Raw genomic sequence first — 19,563 nt, forward strand, 5'->3', positions numbered from 1 at the left:
CAAAACAAACAAGCAACGTTTATTTTGCTCACTTGCCGATATAGATTTGCAGCGGAAATGGAAAAACGCAAGTGCTGGGGGCTGGATGTGGAGCACAGAGGGAGGCAGAGGGTGGAGAGGGTGAGCAGTGAGGGTGAGGGTGGAAGAGGGTGAGCAGTGACAGTGGCAGAGGGTGAGCAGTGACAGTGATGGTGGCAGAGGGTGAGCAGTGATGGTGGCAGAGGGTGAGCAGTGAGGGTGAGGGTGGCAGAGGGTGAGCAGTGACAGTGGCAGAGGGTGAGCAGTGGCAGTGGGTGAGCAGTGAGGGTGGCAGAGGGTGAGCAGTGAGGATGCAGAGGGTGAGCAGTGACGGTGGCAGAGGGTGAGCAGTGACAGTGATGGTGGCAGAGGGTGAGCAGTGACGGTGGCAGAGGGTGAGCAGTGACAGTGATGGTGGCAGAGGGTTGGCAGTGACGGTGGCAGAGGGTGAGCAGTGACAGTGGCAGAGGGTGAGCAGTGACAGTGACGGTGGCAGAGGGTTGGCAGTGACGGTGGCAGAGGGTGAGCAGTGACAGTGACGGTGGCAGAGGGTGAGCAGTGAGGGTGGCAGAGGGTGAGCAGTGAGGATGCAGAGGGTGAGCAGTGACAGTGATGGTGGCAGAGGGTTGGCAGTGACAGTGGCCGGGCGCTGGGAACAGCACAGCCCCAGTTCCATGGGGCACAGGAGAGCCACGGGCAGAGCCAGAGGGGTCACACAGAAATGGTAACCAGATCACCCTGTGCCCTCTCTAGTGTCCCTCAAGGAGCTCTCCTCTCCACCACTCTTTAATTACCTGCCGGTAATTAGCGTCACCCAGCAGCCTCGGCAGGGCGCCTCTGAAAGGCGCCGCGCTGCCCTCCAAGCGCAGTGCCCGCTCCTCAGGAGTGCTCTCAGCCTGGCCGCTGGGTCTGTGCGGCACCAAGGCCAGCTCCTGGTGCTGACCCACTGGTCACGCGGCACCAGGGCTCCCTGAGGGCTCCCAGAGAGAGCCAGAGCAGGATCTGTGTGTGTCTCCCTGCTGGGGCACACCAGGGTGATGACCCCTTTATGATCCCATAACACCCCCCAAGGCAACCCCGACCAGCCAGGCTGGACACAGAGGTTTGAGATGCAGTGGGCAGCCACAGCACTGCACTGGGACCCTCAGTGTCAGAGGGGTGGGTTTAAAACAACATTAAGGGATCAGTCTAAAGGAAGCAGAAGCTCCAGCAGAAGAATCAGGTTCCATTTTCCCGTTCCCCCGTCTCTTCCCCGGTTCATGTCCCAGCACGCCGGCTGCAGGGGTGCCCACCAGGACACCCCACATGCTCCTGGTGCCAGATGTGGGGGGCACAAGTCCAACGTGGGGGCACAGCGCAGCCTGGGGGCTCCCAGAGCAGCTGGGGGTCCCTACACGGACAGAGGGGTCACTTCCACCTCACCAGTCAAACTGGAGCCTGTAACTCCTTGACACTCACGAGCCCCAAGAGAGGAGTTTGTGACCCGAAGGGACGCTCATGGCCAAGGACAAACCAACACGGCCAAAGCAAGAGCATCCCTGGGCTGCGCTGTGGTCACTGGGCAAACACCCCTGTGTGCTCAGAGCCAACAAAACAGTTCATAGTTCCCCTGCAGGCAGAGGTGCACCGCGTCCTGATGGACCCAAGAGCCCCCTGGCAGCACCTGCGGGAAGGAATTCGGGTATGTAGGGCATGGAGCTGACATGGATGAGAGCTCGAGCCCAGCACCAACAACCTGCCTGCAGAGACCTACTTTGGAGCTGCATTTGCATCCTGTGGAGACACAAAGAACCTGCAAGCAGTGAGGCTTCACTGAAAGGTTGCAAAACAACCCTGGGGAATGGAGCTTAGGTCACACATGGGAAATCTGATCTGGGTCTGTCAGAACAGCCCCAGCCCCGCTCCTCACCGCAGATCCTCGCGAGGAACACCGGCGTGAGACGAGCTGGGGGCACCTGAGGGCCAGAAGTTACACCCCTGGTACGTCCCTGTCCTAAAGAACAGAATCACTTCTTTTGCAGGTCTGTCTGTGATGGTGGCACCGTGGGTCATTTCCTGTGTTCAATGATTGTTCCTGACTGCAGCCATGGATCTGACCTTTCCCCACCCGCTGAGAGGGCTGTGCCTGGTGGCAGGGAAGAGGCTCTCTGGTCAGACACACGGAGCACTGGTCACACGCCCACAGCTCCAGGCAGAATGATGCCCAGATCAGACTTTGCCGAGGCCAAGGAGATCGGCAACAGTCTCTGCGCTAATGAAGCCCGAGGGTGGCTTCCCTGCAACCTGGGCAGGGCTTGCAGCTCCCCCTTGGCACACAGCTCTGCCCCTGCCTGCCTGTGCAAGGGCCACATCCCGCACCCCGCTGCAGCCCCAGCGGCGCCTCACTCGCCTTCCTGCGCCTCTGAAAGCCCTGACAGTGCTGTGCTGTGCCCCGAGCGGGCTGCCAGGCACCAGAGCAGGGTGTCTGGGGTGCAGACAGGCACACGGGGGTGCCCCAGCGGCCTCGGGCACTGAAACAGAGCCAGGAGCGCCGGAGCACGCAGCTGGGCGCAGCAGCACCGCCCGCTCCTGGGAGCTGCTCAGCGGTCCCATTGCTCCTTACGCTCTGTGACATTAGCAAGGCACATTTAGAAACAACAGACTACTTCTTTATATAGCAGCAGCCAACCTGTGGCAAAGAGCGCCCCGAGACTGCAGAACAGATTCTCCAGCCGGGTTTTTAGGAGCTGTCAGGCTGTATCGGCACTCCCGGGCTGACGGGCGCAGGGAGCCGCAGGGACACTGGCGCTGTCACACCAGGGAGAGCAGGAGCTGCTCCTGCCCAGCCGGCTCCCTGCGGCAGGAACACACCTGGAGCGGGGCTGGGACGGCTCGGGGAGCTCACCTGGAGCCGTGTGGCACGGAAAGCTAAGCAGGGCTGCAGTCTGCTCGCGGAAAATGAGAGCAGATGGAGTCAGCAGCCGTGCACAGATGGGCAGAGCTGTGCTGGAGCTCTCCAAGGGACAGCCCAGCCCTGGCCCCAGGGCTGGTGGCAGAGGGGACCCTGCCCTCACCCCCGGGGCCCTGAGCAGCCCTTCCATGAGCTGTGGAAATACAGATAATAACAAGCAGCACGGGCCATGCTCGGGATGCACCGGCTGCTACCGTGAAATCCAGGGCACCTTTTCATGCTGTAACCGTATCCCACCCTCCTGCAAGCACACATCTGCATCCTGCAGAGAAGGAGCCGCCTGGGAGAGGGGAAAACAATGAGGCTTTGTATTAAAAGATCACGAAACGGCTCACAAGGACATTTGATGTAGACAGACCATGGATAACTTCAGTACCGCAGCACTCGGGAAGGCCCCGACACTGTGTTTGGAAGATTTACAACATTAATTAATAGAGAAAACAGCAATTTTAATAATTAAGAACACTTTTCCAAGAAAGAGCCACATTAAATCCAGTCACCACAGGTAATTGAAGCCCTCAGACCCGGCGTTGTTTTTCTGTGCACCCAAGGAGAGGCACAAAGGCTGCTCGGGGCAGAGAGCAGAAGGAGCCGCCCACATCTGGTTTAACTTTGTGCTCTGTGCAGCGGCAAACAGCGAGGCATTGTGACAGAACTGCTGGGCTCACAGCAGCAGCCAGGGGGTGATGGATCACACACAAGCATTTTTAAGTGAGAACTTTAAAACCGTTGATAACAAAACAGAATTCAGCGTTCCCTTTTTTTTAAATTACACGGGAGGGTTTAAGAGGTCTGAGACAAACACCGGTCTTTTGGGGGATGACCTCCCTCATTCTATTTGGTATCACAAATTCTATCACTTATTTTATGTCTCCTGATCATCGTTGCTTTCCCCAAATCATTCCAGAAGCATTGGAGTCTCCTACTATGTGTAGCAGCCCTGGAACAACAACTCTTTGTAACACAGAGAGCCCAAGAATATTTTCTACAATCAGCTGCTTCTGGTTTTCCATCAAAAGAGGCTTTTACTACTCGCCACACCAGCAGATTCATTGTGGGTCATGAAAGGCAGTCTTGTTCCTGCTGCTGTGCCACTGGGGCTGGTGACAGCTACCAGAACACTGGGAAAATACACCAAAAAGTCAACCTGTGCACCAGCCCTGTTGCATTTGAGCTGCAAGAGGTGCAACAGAAGAGACGTTTCATTTGGAAATGCCATTTCCGTGTTTTCTAGCGCTCCAGCGCTGCTGCACACCCTGCAATTGCAGCACCGAAGGATGCTCTCTGCTGCAGCCTTTCACACCACTGGAGCACCAAAAAGCAAATCAAAGAAGAAGAGAAAAAAGTCTCCCAAAAAAGCTGAACTGGCAGCTTTGCTCATTTCTTGGCAACTGGATGGATCAGCACCATGAAATCAAAGCGATGTCTGGTTTGGGGTTGTGGGTTTTAACACGTGCACGGTGATGAACCCACAACATCCTCCATGGCTTGGAAAGGGTGCTCAGGCCCTGGCAGGGGCTGCCCAGGGAGTGCCCATCCCTGGGGGTGTCCCAGGAATTCCTGGAGGTGGCACTCAGAGCTCTGGGCTGGGGACAGGGTGGGGACGGGGCACAGGGGGACTGGATGATCCTGGAGGGCTTTTCCAGCCCCAGGCATTCTGTGATTCTGTGTGAAATACCTGTTTCAAAAGGCAGGAGTCCTTCCTGTGCCCGCACGGGCGGTGAGCAGTGTGCACTGTGTGTGTACACTGCACTTGGAGTTAATTCAGACATCCCCAGCTCACACCCTTTTCCTCACGACAGCCTTGTCAACACAGCGATGATGACTTGAAAACAAACTCTGGATTTCCCTCTCGAGAGCAGCCACTGGTGGGGTGTGCAGGCTGCAGGGTGCTATTTCAGGCACACGCTCCTATCTTTGTCCCAGAGGCTCGTGAGCAGCAGACGCTCCCAAAATACCTTTGGCTGGGCTCAGTGGATGTGCTGCTCGGCAGAGCCGCTGCTGCAGCAGCTCGGGGGCTGTGGAAATGCTCCTCCACTGGCCCTCCCTCCTGTCACAAACTCTGCTGAGGGTGGCAGACACGGGCCAGGGGCTCAGCAGGGAACCCAGCTGCCGGGAGCAGGCTGAGCACCAGCACCAGCTCCAGGAGCCACCGGGTCCCAGGCTGGCCAGCAGCGACAGCGAGGCAGCCCACGAGGGTTTGGTGTCCCCGGGACCACCGGTGTCCCCACGTGCAGGCCGGTGTTCTGCCACACGTGGAGCTGGGCAGGCGTTTCCCACAGCTCTGGCAATGGAAGAGGCTCTTTTTGGCAAAGAAGGAAAAATCAGGAGCAAGACAGTGTGGATGAGAGGGTATCACTCACACGTGCTGGCAATGGCAGTAAATCCGGGAAGGAAAAAACAAGAGAGCGATGAAAAGCTGAAGATATTTTGCTTGACCTCAGGTAGGAGCAGTGCTCCTTTGGTGCTCCCTGTAGCCAGCAAGCAGCCTGCTCTTTCTCTCGAGGTGTCGGAAGAGACTGGCTCCATGGCCAGAGCTCGCTGGTGCACCCGAGCATGGCAGGGACTGGGCTGACACAGCTGGCACCTGCAGGACGGGGGGCCATAACCACCCAGGATCCATTCCAGCTCCACAGGAAGGGAGCAGACCCAAATTCGCAGCAGATGCCAAACAGAATTATTCACCAAGTTCAGATACTCTGGGGAAAGCAGGCGTCCTACTTGTGTGATCAGAAATTCCCTGGAGCACGGCGATGCGCAACTCGCTCTGGAGAGAAAGAACGTTTGGCAGAGGATCAGCCACGGGGAGGAGGGAGGGCAGGTCCGGTCCTGCAGCAGCTCCTGCAGCAGGGGCATTGCCCTCCCCTCCTTGGGGGGCTGCACGGGGCAGCGCTGGCCCTCGGGGAGCCCCCTCCTCGCCCTGCACAGTGCCCCGGGGTGCACAGGTGGCTCCTGGGGCCGAGCACGTCCCCGGGCTGTGTTAGCTCAGTGCCCCCAGCGCCAGCACCCATCCTCCCCGGGACACCCTGCAGAGCAAAGCCCCGGGGATAACCCCAGGGCAGCCTCGGCAAGAGAAGAGCTGGCAGCGGAAGAACCCCACCACAGCAGAGAGCAGGAGGAGGAGAGGGGCCCCTGGAGAGAGCACGGGGGAGGCAGGGGTGCCTTTGGAGATGCCAAGCTGAGAGCATGGAAAAATCCTAACCAAGGCCAGAAGAAGCACCAGCTAAAATGATTTCCCAAGCAGCGCTGAGGTGCAACAGAGACGGAACTGTTTGTTGATGTTACTCAGCCTTTTGATAAACAGAAGCAATTTGTTCTAGTTAAAAGAAACCTGCTATTTTTTTAAATAAATCCACAGATTGATCTTTACATCAGAAAGCCGTGTGGAGAAACACAAAACAGGCTGAAACTATTCATTAATCAATCCCTAAGTTTGCCTCGCTGCAGCTGTGCATGTTTTGACACCTGCTTGCGACGCTCCTGCTGCGGCAGGAATATATTTAACACGGAATAAACCCCAGCGGAGCAGGGCAGGCGCTGCCCGAGCTCCGCACCGCGCCAGAGTGGCCGCAGAGCTCCTGGGCTGTCTCTGCTTTTCAGGGCTCTCCCGAGGGGCCAGGGCAGAGCCCCGTGTGGGTGCTGGAGCGGGAGCTGGCGGCTCAAGCAGCTGCCACACGGCTCCGGCTCCTCGGGAGCTGCGGGCCGGGGATGGAGGGCCAGGGCAGCCAGGATGCCCGAGCAGCGCCGCTGCCAGCGCCCCGACAGGAGCACCGCTGTGCCCTCCAGCTGCCAGAGCTGCTGCCGTGCTGTGTGCAGCTGTGCCCGAGCCCCGCACCCCCCAGAAACCCCGGGATGAGGCGGTGGGCAGTGCCTGCTGGCGGGATGAGCAGGGCACTCACACCCCAAACCACTGCCCACTCCTCCTGCCCCGGCATCAGCTCACCCCCTGAACAGAAACTGTCTGCGCTCCGGGGAGCTCAGAGCTTCGTGCTGAGCCCACAGCAACAGCTGCACCCCAAAATCCTTGGTACAGGAGAACCAGGGCATGAAAGGAGACCGAGCCTTGAAGGTCAGGCTCAGCAGGCGCTCGAGGCACGGAGCTGTCGGAGCCACTGGCCAGTGCCCCCCAGCAGGGCAGACAGGGCAGCTCCGAGCCCCGAGGAGACACACAGCAGCACTGCCAGGAGAGGGGATTGTTTCACCCTGTGCTGACAGTCCTGCCAAGCCTCTTCTGCGCTGGACGAGCCACTAATCCATGCCAGTTCAAAGTTCTGAGCAAATCCAGAATCAGGCTTGAATGTGAAATCGTGGGGCCTGATTGCGTGTGCATGAATTATTCATGTGCTTACCATATGCACCATTGAGCCTTTAGAGTGGGAATTATTTGGGACCAAGCTCGGGCCCTATTTTCTGTGAAGCATAAAGCACGTTTTCCAACAGTGCAAACAATCCCCACATAATGTGTATCATTTTCTGTGTTCCCTGCTCGCTGGTCTCGCCTGCCAGCTCCCATCAGGGCTGGGAACCGGCGCACAAAAAGCCAATGTGCAGCATGTCGCTTTCCCGGGGGTTCTGGGATGTTTCTCTCCCAGGGCAGTTTAAGGGGCCACACCTCTCACTCCGGAGTACCTGAGTGCTCACCTCTACCCCTCTGGCAGTGAATCTGTGATGTTTCTCTCCCAGGGCAGTTTAAGGGGCCACACCTCTCACCCAGGAGTACCTGAGTGCTCCCCTGTACCCCTCTGGCAGTGAATCTGGGATGTTTCTCTCCCAGGGCAGTTTAAGGGGCCACACCTCTCACCCAGGAGTACCTGAGTGCTCACCTGTACCCCTCTGGCAGTGAAAGGAACACGCTGAGCCCTGTGGGGAAAGGGGCGCCCAGCCAGCACCAGGGCCCGGGGGAGATCCACCCCCACCCACGAATGCTTCTCCTAATCCTCACAAGAACGACCTGCTCAGGGGAGGAGGCTGAGCTTTAGCCCAAGCCCTGCCCAGCCCACCTTCCTGGCCTTTGTCAGACACCAGAATTAAAAATACAGGAACTCTGCAAGGAACCAGCCTGTGCCTTCTGTGGGCTGTCCCACCTATACACCGATGCTCCTCACTGCTGATGCTGGGAAGTGTCCTGCCTTGGGTTCCTAAACACTCCAACAGGTTATTCTCAATCGAAGCTTCTTCACGGTTTCTACGAAGTTTCCCGGTTCTTTTGCTTCTTTTCCCCACCCTGGATACCTGAAATATTCATGTGGTGGCCTTTTGCCACCGTGTGATCCCTCTAAAATCCCAGGACACAAATCACACCCCGGTATGTTAAGCAGTGATGGCAAATTCTTTGAGTCATGCATTTTCTTTGTCACAGTATAGGAGGGGGTTATGGCCAGGAGAAATAAAGAAAAGGAGAAATAAATGTTTTTTTCCTGAGCAAAGACAGCTCAGGCAGGAATGGGAGAGCCAAAGTAAGACAGCAGTAGCTGCAGTGCTTCCCCAGCCTCACTCCAGCCCACCCCACTCTGCTTCAGAGCTACTCTGGGCACCTTCTCCAGTGCTCCAGAGCACGGATCACCCACCTAAACACAAAATGTCACTTTATCTTCGCACAGCTCAGCTGTAACCAAATGCAAGCCTTGCACAGTGAGGCGACTGTGTTGGGACAGCCCCTTGCAGGTTACCCTGAAAGTCACTCGGGCATCATCAGCCTCGGGAGCTCTTTGCCGGAGCCACTAGAACCAAGTAAGGGTATTTTCTAGAATAATAAATGAAATTTATCAGCTTCCAGAAACATCAGCAAAGCTATGAACACATTACATTGCAGTTTAATTTAATTTAATTAAATTACGCAGCAGGGCTAACCGTCAGCCTGTAAGGATTCATGGGCACAGGCAAACCAGCAAGCCACGAAATTCTGAACATCTTTCAGTGCCTGCACCTCCTCAGCACTCCCAGGTACTGGAGAGCCCTGAACACCACCTGGGATGTAAATGAACACATCAACACCGTCACACTGTCACACTGTCACAGTGACACAGTGTCACACCTCGCTGCCTGGCAGTGCTCAGACACGGCTGTGCCCACACATCAGAGGCGCTTTTAATTTTCCATAACTGTCACCGAAAGCAACTGAATTCCTGAAGAGCAGCGGGAGAGGGAAAGAGGACGCTGACATTTATCTTCTCTTGCGCAGAGGAGCTGAGCCCCCCTCAGGCTGTCCCGACACTGCTTGAGGAGATAAACACCGAGCCAGGGCCCAGCCAGCACGGATCCCACACCTGGCACACGCCCGGCAGGGACTGGCACACACCTGGGCAAACACCTGGCAGGGACTGGCACACACCTGGGCACACACCTGGGCACACACCCAGCAGGGACTGGCACACACCTGGACACACACCTGGGCACACACCTGGGCACACACCCAGCAGGGACTGGCACACACCTGGACACACACCTGGGCACACACCTGGGCACACACCCGGCAGGGACTGGCACACACCTGGCAGGGACTGGCACACACCCGGGCACACACTTGGCAGGGACTGGCACACACCTGGCCCAGGGCACGACCCTGCCGTGGGCGAGCAATGCTCCACCTCGGGCGTTCCCACAAGAAATAAAGCAATGGGAAGAAGGAAACACAAGCTCTGCCCAGCCCTGCGCGGGCCCCTGGGCACACAGCAGCTCGGCGCCCCTCCTCCCCTGGTGCCACACACCGCCATCCCAGCCAGCTGCTTCACTGCTTCGGCACCCCAGGTTCAGACGGTGAAAGCTCCAAACTGCAAAAAGAGCAGCTTTTTCCGTTTCTGGGAAGGTTTTTCTCACCAGGTGCCGCTCCCTGCCATCGCACCGGGCGCGGCAGGAGGTGACCTTGCGCTGCCTGCGCAGGCAGCTCTGACAGCACAGCTCTCCTGTGCCCCTGCCGCTCTCCACGAGCTCCAGCAGCTCATGTCCCGGGACGTGTGCCCCAGAAAGCACGGCTGTGGGCACCGGGGAACGCCAGCCCCACCAGGAAGGTCACCGTGTGCCACTCTGGGGACACGGGCACCAGGGAATGCCAGCCCCACCAGGAAGGTCACCATGTGCCACTCTGGGGACATGGGCACTGGGGAATGCCAGCCCCACCAGGAAGGTCACCGTGTGCCACTCTGGGGACACGGGCACCAGGGAATGCCAGCCCCACCAGGAAGGTCACCATGTGCCACTCTGGGGACACGGGCACCAGGGAATGCCAGCCCCACCAGGAAGGTCACCGTGTGCCACTCTGGGGACACGGGCACTGGGGAATGCCAGCCCCACCAGGAAGGTCACCGTGTGCCACTCTGGGGACACCGGCACTGGGGAATGCCAGCCCCACCAGGAAGGTCACCGTGTGCCACTCTGGGGACATGGGCACTGGGGAATGCCAGCCCCACCAGGAAGGTCACTGTGTGCCACTCTGGGGACATGGGCAGGGAGGTGGGCAGATCCCCAGCCACGTGCTCCTGCACGTTATTCACAGGAAACCCATGCCAAGCTAGTCATGAGGACTGTGGCCTCCACAGAACACACCAAGAATTAATCTGATTTAATATTTCACTTGAATGGTACCTCCAGTGACTTTTCCTTGATTGCCCTTGTCCCTCCCTATCCATCAAATGTCTCTCAACTTGCTGTTGTGCTTTGTCTGTCTGTTTTTTGTTGTCTGTGTGTTTTTTGTTGTTTGTGTGTTTCTTGTTGTTTGTGTGGGTTTTGTTACTCCAGCTCCATGCGAGCAGTCTCAGCTGCCCTGAGGGCTCATTTCACCCGGTCTGAGCTCCTCAGATCTCCCACAGACACATGAGTGCCTCAAGAATGGTTTTTCTTCAGACTTCAGCCAGAACTACGCAACAGCACGCAGCCAGCAGGGTGGAGAGGGACAGCCCAGTCCTTAATTAACCAGACCAGGGCCAGTAACCCCACACTGCACATGGTACCACACACCTCCACAACTCAAAATTGCTGAATTCCCAGGATTTAACCTATTTCGGCATTACATGACACACTGCAAAGCTTCCTGCCTTGAAAAGTTCTCTGTCCTCGGTGAGGAGGAGGGGCGGTGGCTCTGCCAGGGGGCCGGGGACAGAGAGCCCACGGAGGGAGAGAGTCCTGGACAAAGCTCCGGCAAAACATCCCAGATCGGCGAGCAGCAGGAGCAAAGCCCGGCTGAGGATGCTGAGCACAGCTTTGCTGACACCTCCTTGCAATTCCCACTCCCTCCTCCCCCCGCTCACTTACTTAGCTACACTTTGATTGTACAGAAAGGCGTTTTTCCCTTGTGTTTAAATATCAGGGAACATCTGTGCTCCCAACCCACAGCCGTGAAAGTCGGGCTATGGGAAGAGTTCTCCTTGCAGTCTGAGCAGGGAACACTTCAGTCAGTGGTTTGCGTGGAAGAGTAACACATCTGTACCTGACCCCAGATAAGTAGTATTTGGGATTTTACAGCTGCCTTACTGGGCACTGGAGCAGAGGTTTCCAATAGGAGGGCAGTGTCTCCTGCCCAGGTTTTGCCAGCCCTGCCCAGCCGCGGTGACAGTCGGGTTCTGTGAGGAGCGTGGCCGGCAGCAGGAGCAGGGACAATGCTTAGGGCCCACAGGGACCAGGGGACACAGCCAGGCCACGCTGGCTGCCCCACGACCAGCACGTGGTTTATGGCACTGACCACCTCAGGAGAGAGAGAGAAACTTTTCCTGATCCTTGGATCCATCTCCCAGGTCCCCCTCCCAGCAGCACAGCAGGATGGCCCCAGGCCTATCACAAACCTGGCCAGAAGGATTTGGGTCCCCCAGAGGTGGAGAACACAGAACAAGGGAGGTCAGGCTTTGCTCCCCAGCCTTCCATGCCCCTGTTGCCCGCAAGCCCTGACTGCCTGGCAGCATGTCCTTGTTTCCCTGAAGGTGCCAAGCCCTGGAATAAAAAGTTATGGGGAAGAAGCCCAAGCTGAAAATCTACTGCTGAGAGTGTGGATAATGTTGGACATCTCACACCCGTGGGAGCAGAGGAAGGAAAAGCAGGAGCACAGAGTTTGCCAACCTGCGAGGAGTGAAGCCCAGGGCTCCGCGGGACGCAGGTGACAATGACAGCGGGTCCGGGAGCTGCCGAAGCTGCAGCCAGCACCCCGGGCAGGCTCGGAGGAGGCTGCAGGATGCTGAGGGGGTGCAGGATGCTGAGGGGGTGGATGCAGGATGCTGAGGGGGTGCAGGATACCGAGGGGATGCAGGATGCAGGATGCTGAGGGGGTGCAGGATGCCGAGGGGATGCAGGATGCTGAGGGGATGGATGCAGGATGCTGAGGGGGTGCAGGATGCCGAGGGGGTGCAGGATGCTGAGGGGATGCAGGATGCTGAGGGAGCGCAGGATGCCGAGGGGATGCAGGATGCCGAGGGGATGGATGCAGGATGCCGAGGGGATGCAGGATGCTGAGGGAGCGCAGGATGCCGAGGGGATGCAGGATGCTGAGGGGATGGATGCAGGGTGCCGAGGGGATGCAGGATGCCGAGGGGATGGATGCAGGATGCCGAGGGGGTGCAGGATGCCGAGGGGATGCAGGATGCCGGGGGGATGGATGCAGGATGCCGAGGGGTTGGATGCAGGATGCCGAGGGGGTGCAGGATGCCGGGGGGGTGGATGCAGGATGCCGAGGGGGTGCAGGATGCCGAGGGGATGCAGGATGCCGGGGGGATGGATGCAGGATGCCGAGGGGTTGGATGCAGGATGCCGAGGGGGTGCAGGATGCCGGGGGGGTGGATGCAGGATGCCGAGGGGGTGCAGGATGCAGGTCCCGGCTGGGCACCGCACTGGGGCAGGCGGGCTGCTCGCCCAGGCTCCCGGCGCGGGACCCCGCCCTGCCGACACACGGCCTGATATGAAAATGAGCATTGTTTGAAGCAGGTCCCCCAGGGTTTGCAGCTTCTCGCCAGTCCCCACGGGGACGGGGGCACGCCGCGGGATGAGGAGCGCGGGGCTCCAGGGTCCCCCGTGTCCCCGGAGCTGCGCCCTCCGGCCGGGTGACAGCCGCCCGTGTCCGCAGAAGCACACTGACACAGCGGTGGCTCTGCTGGGAACTTCGGAGCGGCTCTCTGAGACCCCCCCCGGCCCCGCAGGCACCAACACGCGGCCGGAGGCACCGCGGCACCCCGCCAAGCCCGGTGCCTGTTCCCGGTGCCGGCTGAGCCTGTTCAGATCCCCAGCCGCGGGGGACACCGCGCACGACAGGCACGGACACCTCTCCTGACCCCGAGTAACCCTGAGCACGCACTGCCAGGCTGCTCCACCGGCACAGCTCCACCCGTCAGCTGCGGAACTGGAAACGCGTGTTTAAAAGTTGATTTTGATGCAAGTAGGATAAACACAGGCGCCTGCACCTGACCCCCTTACAAAACACCATCTGCATTCTGGTAGAGTCAAACAGGGGATGGGGGAAAAGTGTTTGAGACACAAATACTAACCATGATCAAAGTCACTGGGCTGCACCATTGAAACCTTGTACGTCAGCAGAAAAACGAATTCAGCATCAGGACACGGACAGGAACCCTGGACCACTCACCTCGTGTCAGCGAGGGGAGGCACAGAAAAGCGAAAAGCAGCAGATGGCTTCACAGATTCTTGTGTATATTTACACACGTTTTTTTTTTAGTAAACCACTTTGATTCAGGAGAAACCACATCCAAAATGCACTCTTGAAATTCCTCTTCAGACATAATTGCATAGAGAGATAAATCATGCTGTGGTTTCCCCCTCTCTCATGTAACACAACTGTGGGCAATGCTAATAGCACTAAGTGTGCCCTGTATTTCCTCCTGCTCAGCCCCGGGGCCTGAGTCCAACAACTTTGCCAAGCATTTTTAGACATCTGGGTAGAAACATTCCCATTGGCTTGGGAATGACAGGTTTTCCTCACTTGCTATAAAAAAGAAATTTTATATTTATATATATATATATTTTTTTTTTTTTTTTTTTTTTTTTTAAGGAGGAAGATGTCAATAAACTTGTTTGTTTCCCAGAATGACAGCATAATTCCTGCCTAAATGACAAACAAACCTCATGACTTCTGTGCCTCCTCTCGCTCTCTAACCCCTGACAGGAGGGGACAGCCGGGGGGGTCGGGCTCTGCTCCCAGGGAACAGGGACAGGAGCAGAGGGAACGGCCTCAGCCTGGGCCAGGGGAGCTCAGGGGGGACAGCAGCAGGAATTTCCCCATGAAAAGGGAGCTCAGGGGGGACAGCAGCAGGAATTTCCCCATGGAAAGGGAGCTCAGGGGGGACAGCAGCAGGAATTTCCCCATGGAAAGGGAGCTCAGGCACTGGCACTGCCCAGGGAGGTTTGGATCCCCGTCCCTGGAGGTGTCCCAGGAATCCCTGGAGGTGGCACTCAGAGCTCTGGGGACAGGCTGGGGATGGGGCACAGCTGGGATTTGATCCTGGAGGGCTTTTCCAGCCCACAGGATTCAGTGATTCTGTGAGACACCCCGGTGCCCCGTGCCCTGCACAGAGAGACGTGTCTCAGCCAGCAGACAGCGGTGACCGCCCTTCCCTGGGGCTGGAGAAAAAATCCTCCCCTTGAGTGAGGTTTTAAAAGCTCCTTACAGGGATAAATTACAAACCCTGAAAAGCCCCTGCAGACAAGGGTGTTTTTGCTGATGGAAAACAGCCCACAGTGTCAAGGCCACTAGAATTCATTTCAGCTCACTGAGCTCACCTCACTCCAGCACACCACAGCTCTGAGTGCTCCACCCTGCAGCCCTTCTGTTCTTTTGCCTTGTTTATTTCTTCCCATACTTTTCCCCTTACTTTGTTTTTCCTCCTTCCCCTCCATTCATTAACTTTATCTGTTCATGAACAGGGTACCACACACCTTGCCAAAACCAAGCTCTCAAAAAGGCATCCCTAGGCAGTTTCCAGCTGGACAGGCTGCAGTCGCTCCCAGCTGATGGATGTGCAGCTTGCCAGGTTTTCTGTGGGACTGGAACCAGCTGGAGCAGCAGCTCCCACAGGCAGAGAAACCCATCTCCCTGGAAGCACAGACAAACACAGGCACTGTCCTTTCACACTCAGCTTTCCTGTTAGCTGAACCCCAGTTCTGAAAGGCCCAGAAGATCCCTCAGGCTGCGTGTGCAGGCAGGGAGCAGCATGGTGAGCACTGCAGGCAGGCAGGGGCGGGTGCACTGTGCCCAGCACAGCACCAGGCACACCTGGCCTGCACCCGGCCCACAGCCACGGGAAGTCACCTGAACTGGGGGAAACTGGGGGAAACTGGGCATGGGGACACCACAGCACCCGGCAAGGGAAGCAAGGAGGGAGCAGCATGGCCGTGCCTCGGGCACGGTTCCCCAGAGCTCGGCTCCACACTGCCCTGGCCATGGGCGGAGCAGGAGCCAGCCCCACACAGCAGCTGAACCAGCACCAGCTTCCATCTCTGCCAAAGAACAAGCCCAGCCCCAGCACTGACAGGAAAGACGCTGAACAAGTGCAGGGGGTTGAGAGAAGGTCCTTAGGACGTGCTCTGGAATACTCAGTTTACCCTTGGAGTCACAGACTGGGAGAGCTCAGCCCACGCGTCCCACCGAGGACGGCAGCACCCAGAGAGGGGTGTGACACAGGAGCCCCTGCCTTTATCCAGAGGAGATCCAAGCAGCTGGGGCTGGACAGGCGCAGGCTGAGGAGAAACCGCCGTTCTTAACGGGGGGTAAGCAGTGGGTAACCCTCTGAAGCCCCGTGTTTCGCACCAAGAGACAAACACATCGCTGCTCACCCCCAGGATATCCCCTTGCATCGCTCAGCCACAGTGGAGTGACAGCAGCCAGTGACTCAGTGAAGTCCCAAACCCAGTCCCCAGGAGGTCAGGGATGGAGACTGTGAGGTCTGCAATGGTTTGGAGTCAGATTTATCTGAGAGAAAACACTAGTTGTGTTGCTACTGACTACAATAAGTGTTAACCTATCTACATACACCCTGACAAAATTCACAGGGATTATCTGCTGGATTTCAGCAGTCGGGCTCATCCTTGTGCAGAGATCCATCACAAGGAACCACATACGGGCAAAATTACCAAACTGTCTTTTCCTTTTTATATTTTTTAATTGATTTCTCATTAAATTGTTGTCACTAGTAACTCTTCCACATTATGTCACACACAAACCCAAGTATCAACTGGCTTCTTTATCTAAGGAAGTTATTGGGATGTCTTAAGAGATCACCATAGCAACCGTGCCATGACAGTAAATATGAGTTCACTGGAACAACGCTGTAATTGCTCTGAGCACACTCTAACAAGGAATTATGGAAAAGCAGGAGATATCAAGGAAGCGACGTGCCAATAATTGGGACGCGGTGAAAGCGCTGCTTGAAAGTACCTGAAGAGGTGTTCCCAGGCTCCTGTCAGTAGCAATTCCGCTGCAGAGATCACTCGCCCTGTTTGGCTGCACACAGGCTCAGGGCAGAATTAAAAGCCCCTCACAAAGAAATTTTGCTTTCAGAATGAAATTGCAGCAAAGCCTCAGATTTAAGTGTCTTTACTCGGCTCGCTCAGTGTGAATCGTTAATAAAAACGTGTTGGAGAAATCAACCGGCTCTTGTGTCAGGAAAAGTTTGACTGATTTAACCCTTGTCAGCTGCCAGGGCAGCACGGACAGGTGTGGTCCCCTCATCGAAGGATTCCAGCAGACCCCGACTCTCACATCACTGCACTCAGACTCAAACCAGCACATCTAACTCCAGCTTTCTCCAGTGCACAATCCCGGCAGCCCCACACACAGACACACAGGGATTTTTGTGCGTGCTCGGTTGGTGCCACAGGGCCAACGCAGCATTCAGGACTGCCCCGACCACCCGGCACCCGCCTGCTGCTGGCCCGATGGCTCTCCCGACTCTTCCCCCACCCGCAGTCAAAGTTTCCTTCCTTTGCTCCTCTGAAATTTCACCCTGCACCCGAGAGTTATAATGCAACGGTGGTATTTCACGGTGTATTTCTAAAGAAAGAAATCCCAACTCGTATTATGGGAAAACCCCAAACCAGCTTTGTGCGCTGGCAGCGGCGTCCGGGTGTCGCTGGCCGGCGGCGCCCGGCTCGCCCTCGGTACGAGCGGGGCTGTCCGTGCACAGACCGCAACTTCCCTGCTGAACTGCCCCTCGCCGCCGCTCTCAGCGCCCCGCGTTTGAACGGCTCCGTGGCCGTGGGGTGGCCGCGGGCAGAGTTCCTGCGTCCTGCGGAGGGGCGACGCCCGGCCGGACCCCCGCACCCGAGCACGGCCCCCGCAGCCCGCTCGGCCGGGGGCACCGCCTGGCACCGCAGCGCCGGGGGGCAGCTCGGGACAGCACACCCGGACAGGGCACCCCGGGATGGGCACCCGGGACAGGGCACCCGGGGCTGGGCACCCGGGACAGAGTACCAGGGACAAGGCACCCCGGGCTGGGCACCGCGGGCTGGGCACCCGGGACAGAGTACCCGGGACAAGGCACCCCGGGCTGGGCACCCCGGGCTGGGCACCGCGGTAATGGCACCGCCGGGGCTGAGCAGGGCAGGGCAGAGTGCCCCGGAGCCGCACATCCCGGGGCTGGGCAGAGAAGGGCAGGGCAGAGCATCGCGGAGCAGGGCGGGCGGGCACCCCGGAGCATCTCGGTCCGCACTCACCGTCCTCCCGCTCGTCGAAGACGGGTCTCTTGGAGGAGGAGGCGCTCGCTCCCATCCTCTTCTTCCACTTGCTCCAGTGAAACATCGGGGCGGGCGGCTGGCATGCCCCGCGGCCTCTCCCCGCCGGCCCGGCGGCTCCCGCTCGGCCCCGCCGCCGCCCTCAGCCGCCCCGCGCCCCGGCGCCGCCCGCCCGCATGGCAGAGCCCGGCGCCGCCGCCTCCGCCCGCCGCCCGCCGCCCGCGGCCGCCACAGCGCGGGGACAGCGGGGCGGGGACCGCGGGGACCGCGGGGACAGCGGGGCCGGGCCCGGGCTGCGGGCGGGGCCGAGCGGGGACAGGGGACGGGCGGGGGGGGCGATGGAGAGGGGCCGGGCTGGGGATACGGGCGGTGGGATGGAGCGGGGCCGGGAGCCGGGCTGGGGATGCGGGCGGTGGGATGGAGCGGGGCCGGGCTGGGGTGATGCAGGCGATGGAATGGAGCGGAGCCAGGAGCCGCGCTGGGGAGATGCGGGCGGTGGGATGGAGCGGGACTGGGAGCCGCGCTGGGGATGCGGGCGGTGGGATGGAGCGTGGCCGGGAGCTGGGAGGATACAGGCGATGGGATGGAGCGGAGCCAGGAGCCGCGCTGGGGAGATGCAGGCGGTGGGATGGAGCGGGGCCGGGAGCCGGGCTGGGGATGCGGGCGGGGGATGGAGCGGGGCCGGGCTGGGGTGATGCAGGCGATGGGATGGAGCGGAGCCAGGAGCCGCGCTGGGGGGATGCGAGCGGTGGGATGGAGCGGGGCCGGGAGATGGGGGGATGCGGGCGGTGGGATGGAGCGGGGCCGGGAGCCGGGGGCGGGCCGGGGGATGCGGGCGGGGCGGGGTGAGCGGAGCGGGGCCGGGGGATGAGGAGAGCGGGGTGGAGCAGAGCGGGGCCGGGAGCCGGGAGCCGGGGGCGGGCCGGGCGGAGCGGGACCGGGGGCGGGACCGGGGGGCCGGGATGCACCTCCCGGCTCCGCCCGCATCCCCCGGGCGCGGGGCTGCGGCCGCGGCCGTGCCGAGGGCGGTGCTCCGGGCCGAGGCCGTGGGCGCGGTGCTGGCCCCGCAGCTCCCCGCCCCGAGCCCCGCCCGGCCCCGTTGTTTTAATCGCGTTGACAAAGCCGGCGCCGGCAGGACCGGCTCTGTGCCGCAGCCCAGCCTCTCCCCGGCGCTCGGTGCCTGTGCGCGCCGGTCCCTGGGGCTCGCACCCGACATCGGAAGTCACTGGGAGCCATTGCCCCCTGTCGTGCCGCTCCAGGCACTTGTAAACAGCCTCTCTCCATCCTTCTTCCTCCAGGCACTGGAACGCCGCGATGAGGTCGCCGCAAAGCTTTTTATTTTCCGTGCTGGCCGATCTCGGCTCTCAGCCTCTCCTCATGAGAAAGGTGCTCAGTGCCTCAAACCATCTCCATTGCTCCAAAAGGCCGACGCGCCTGGCCCCAGGGCTGGAGGCAGCTCTGCAGGTGGGGTCTCACCTGAGCGGGCAGAATCCCCCCTCCCTGCTGCCCAGCGCAGGGGCTTTGGGCACGGCCAGCTCTCACCCACAGCACAGGGCTTTGGGCGCGGCCAGCTCTCACCCACAGCACAGGGGGCTTTGGGCACGGCCAGCTCTCACCAACAGCACAGGGGCTTTGGGCACGGCCAGCTCTCACCCACAGCACAGGGCTTTGGGCACGGCCAGCTCTCACTCACAGCACAGGGGGGTTTGGGCACGGCCAGCTCTCACCCACAGCACAGGGGGTTTGGGCACGGCCAGCTCTCACCCACAGCACAGGGCTCTGGGCACAGCCAGCTCTCACTCACAGCACAGGGGGTTTGGGCACGGCCAGCTCTCACCCACAGCTCTGGGCACGGCCAGCTCTCACCCACAGCACAGGGGGCTTTGGGCACGGCCAGCTCTCACCCACAGCACAGGGCTCTGGGCACGGCCAGCTCT

General features: G+C 59.4%; 1 protein-coding gene across 3 annotated transcripts in view; it reads right to left on the reverse strand.

The window, feature by feature from the left end:
* The window catches only part of STK32C (serine/threonine kinase 32C), a 71,908-nt gene extending 54,173 nt beyond the window's left edge, over positions 1-17,735 (reverse strand). For 2 of the 3 annotated variants that reach the window (XR_005702030.1, XM_040071909.2), the window contains exon 1: positions 17,609-17,735. Coding sequence is in view for 1 of the 3 variants with exons in the window: in XM_040071909.2 (XP_039927843.1) it covers positions 17,609-17,693 (85 nt within the window). In the remaining 2 variants the exon portion in view is untranslated. The remainder of the gene's footprint in view (positions 1-17,608) is intronic. The other variant, XM_040071911.2, reaches the window with a different exon arrangement.
* Positions 17,736-19,563: the final 1,828 nt, after the last annotated feature.

This window comes from Hirundo rustica, chromosome 8, assembly GCF_015227805.2.
Source record: "Hirundo rustica isolate bHirRus1 chromosome 8, bHirRus1.pri.v3, whole genome shotgun sequence".
Classification (NCBI taxonomy): Eukaryota; Metazoa; Chordata; class Aves; order Passeriformes; family Hirundinidae; genus Hirundo; species Hirundo rustica.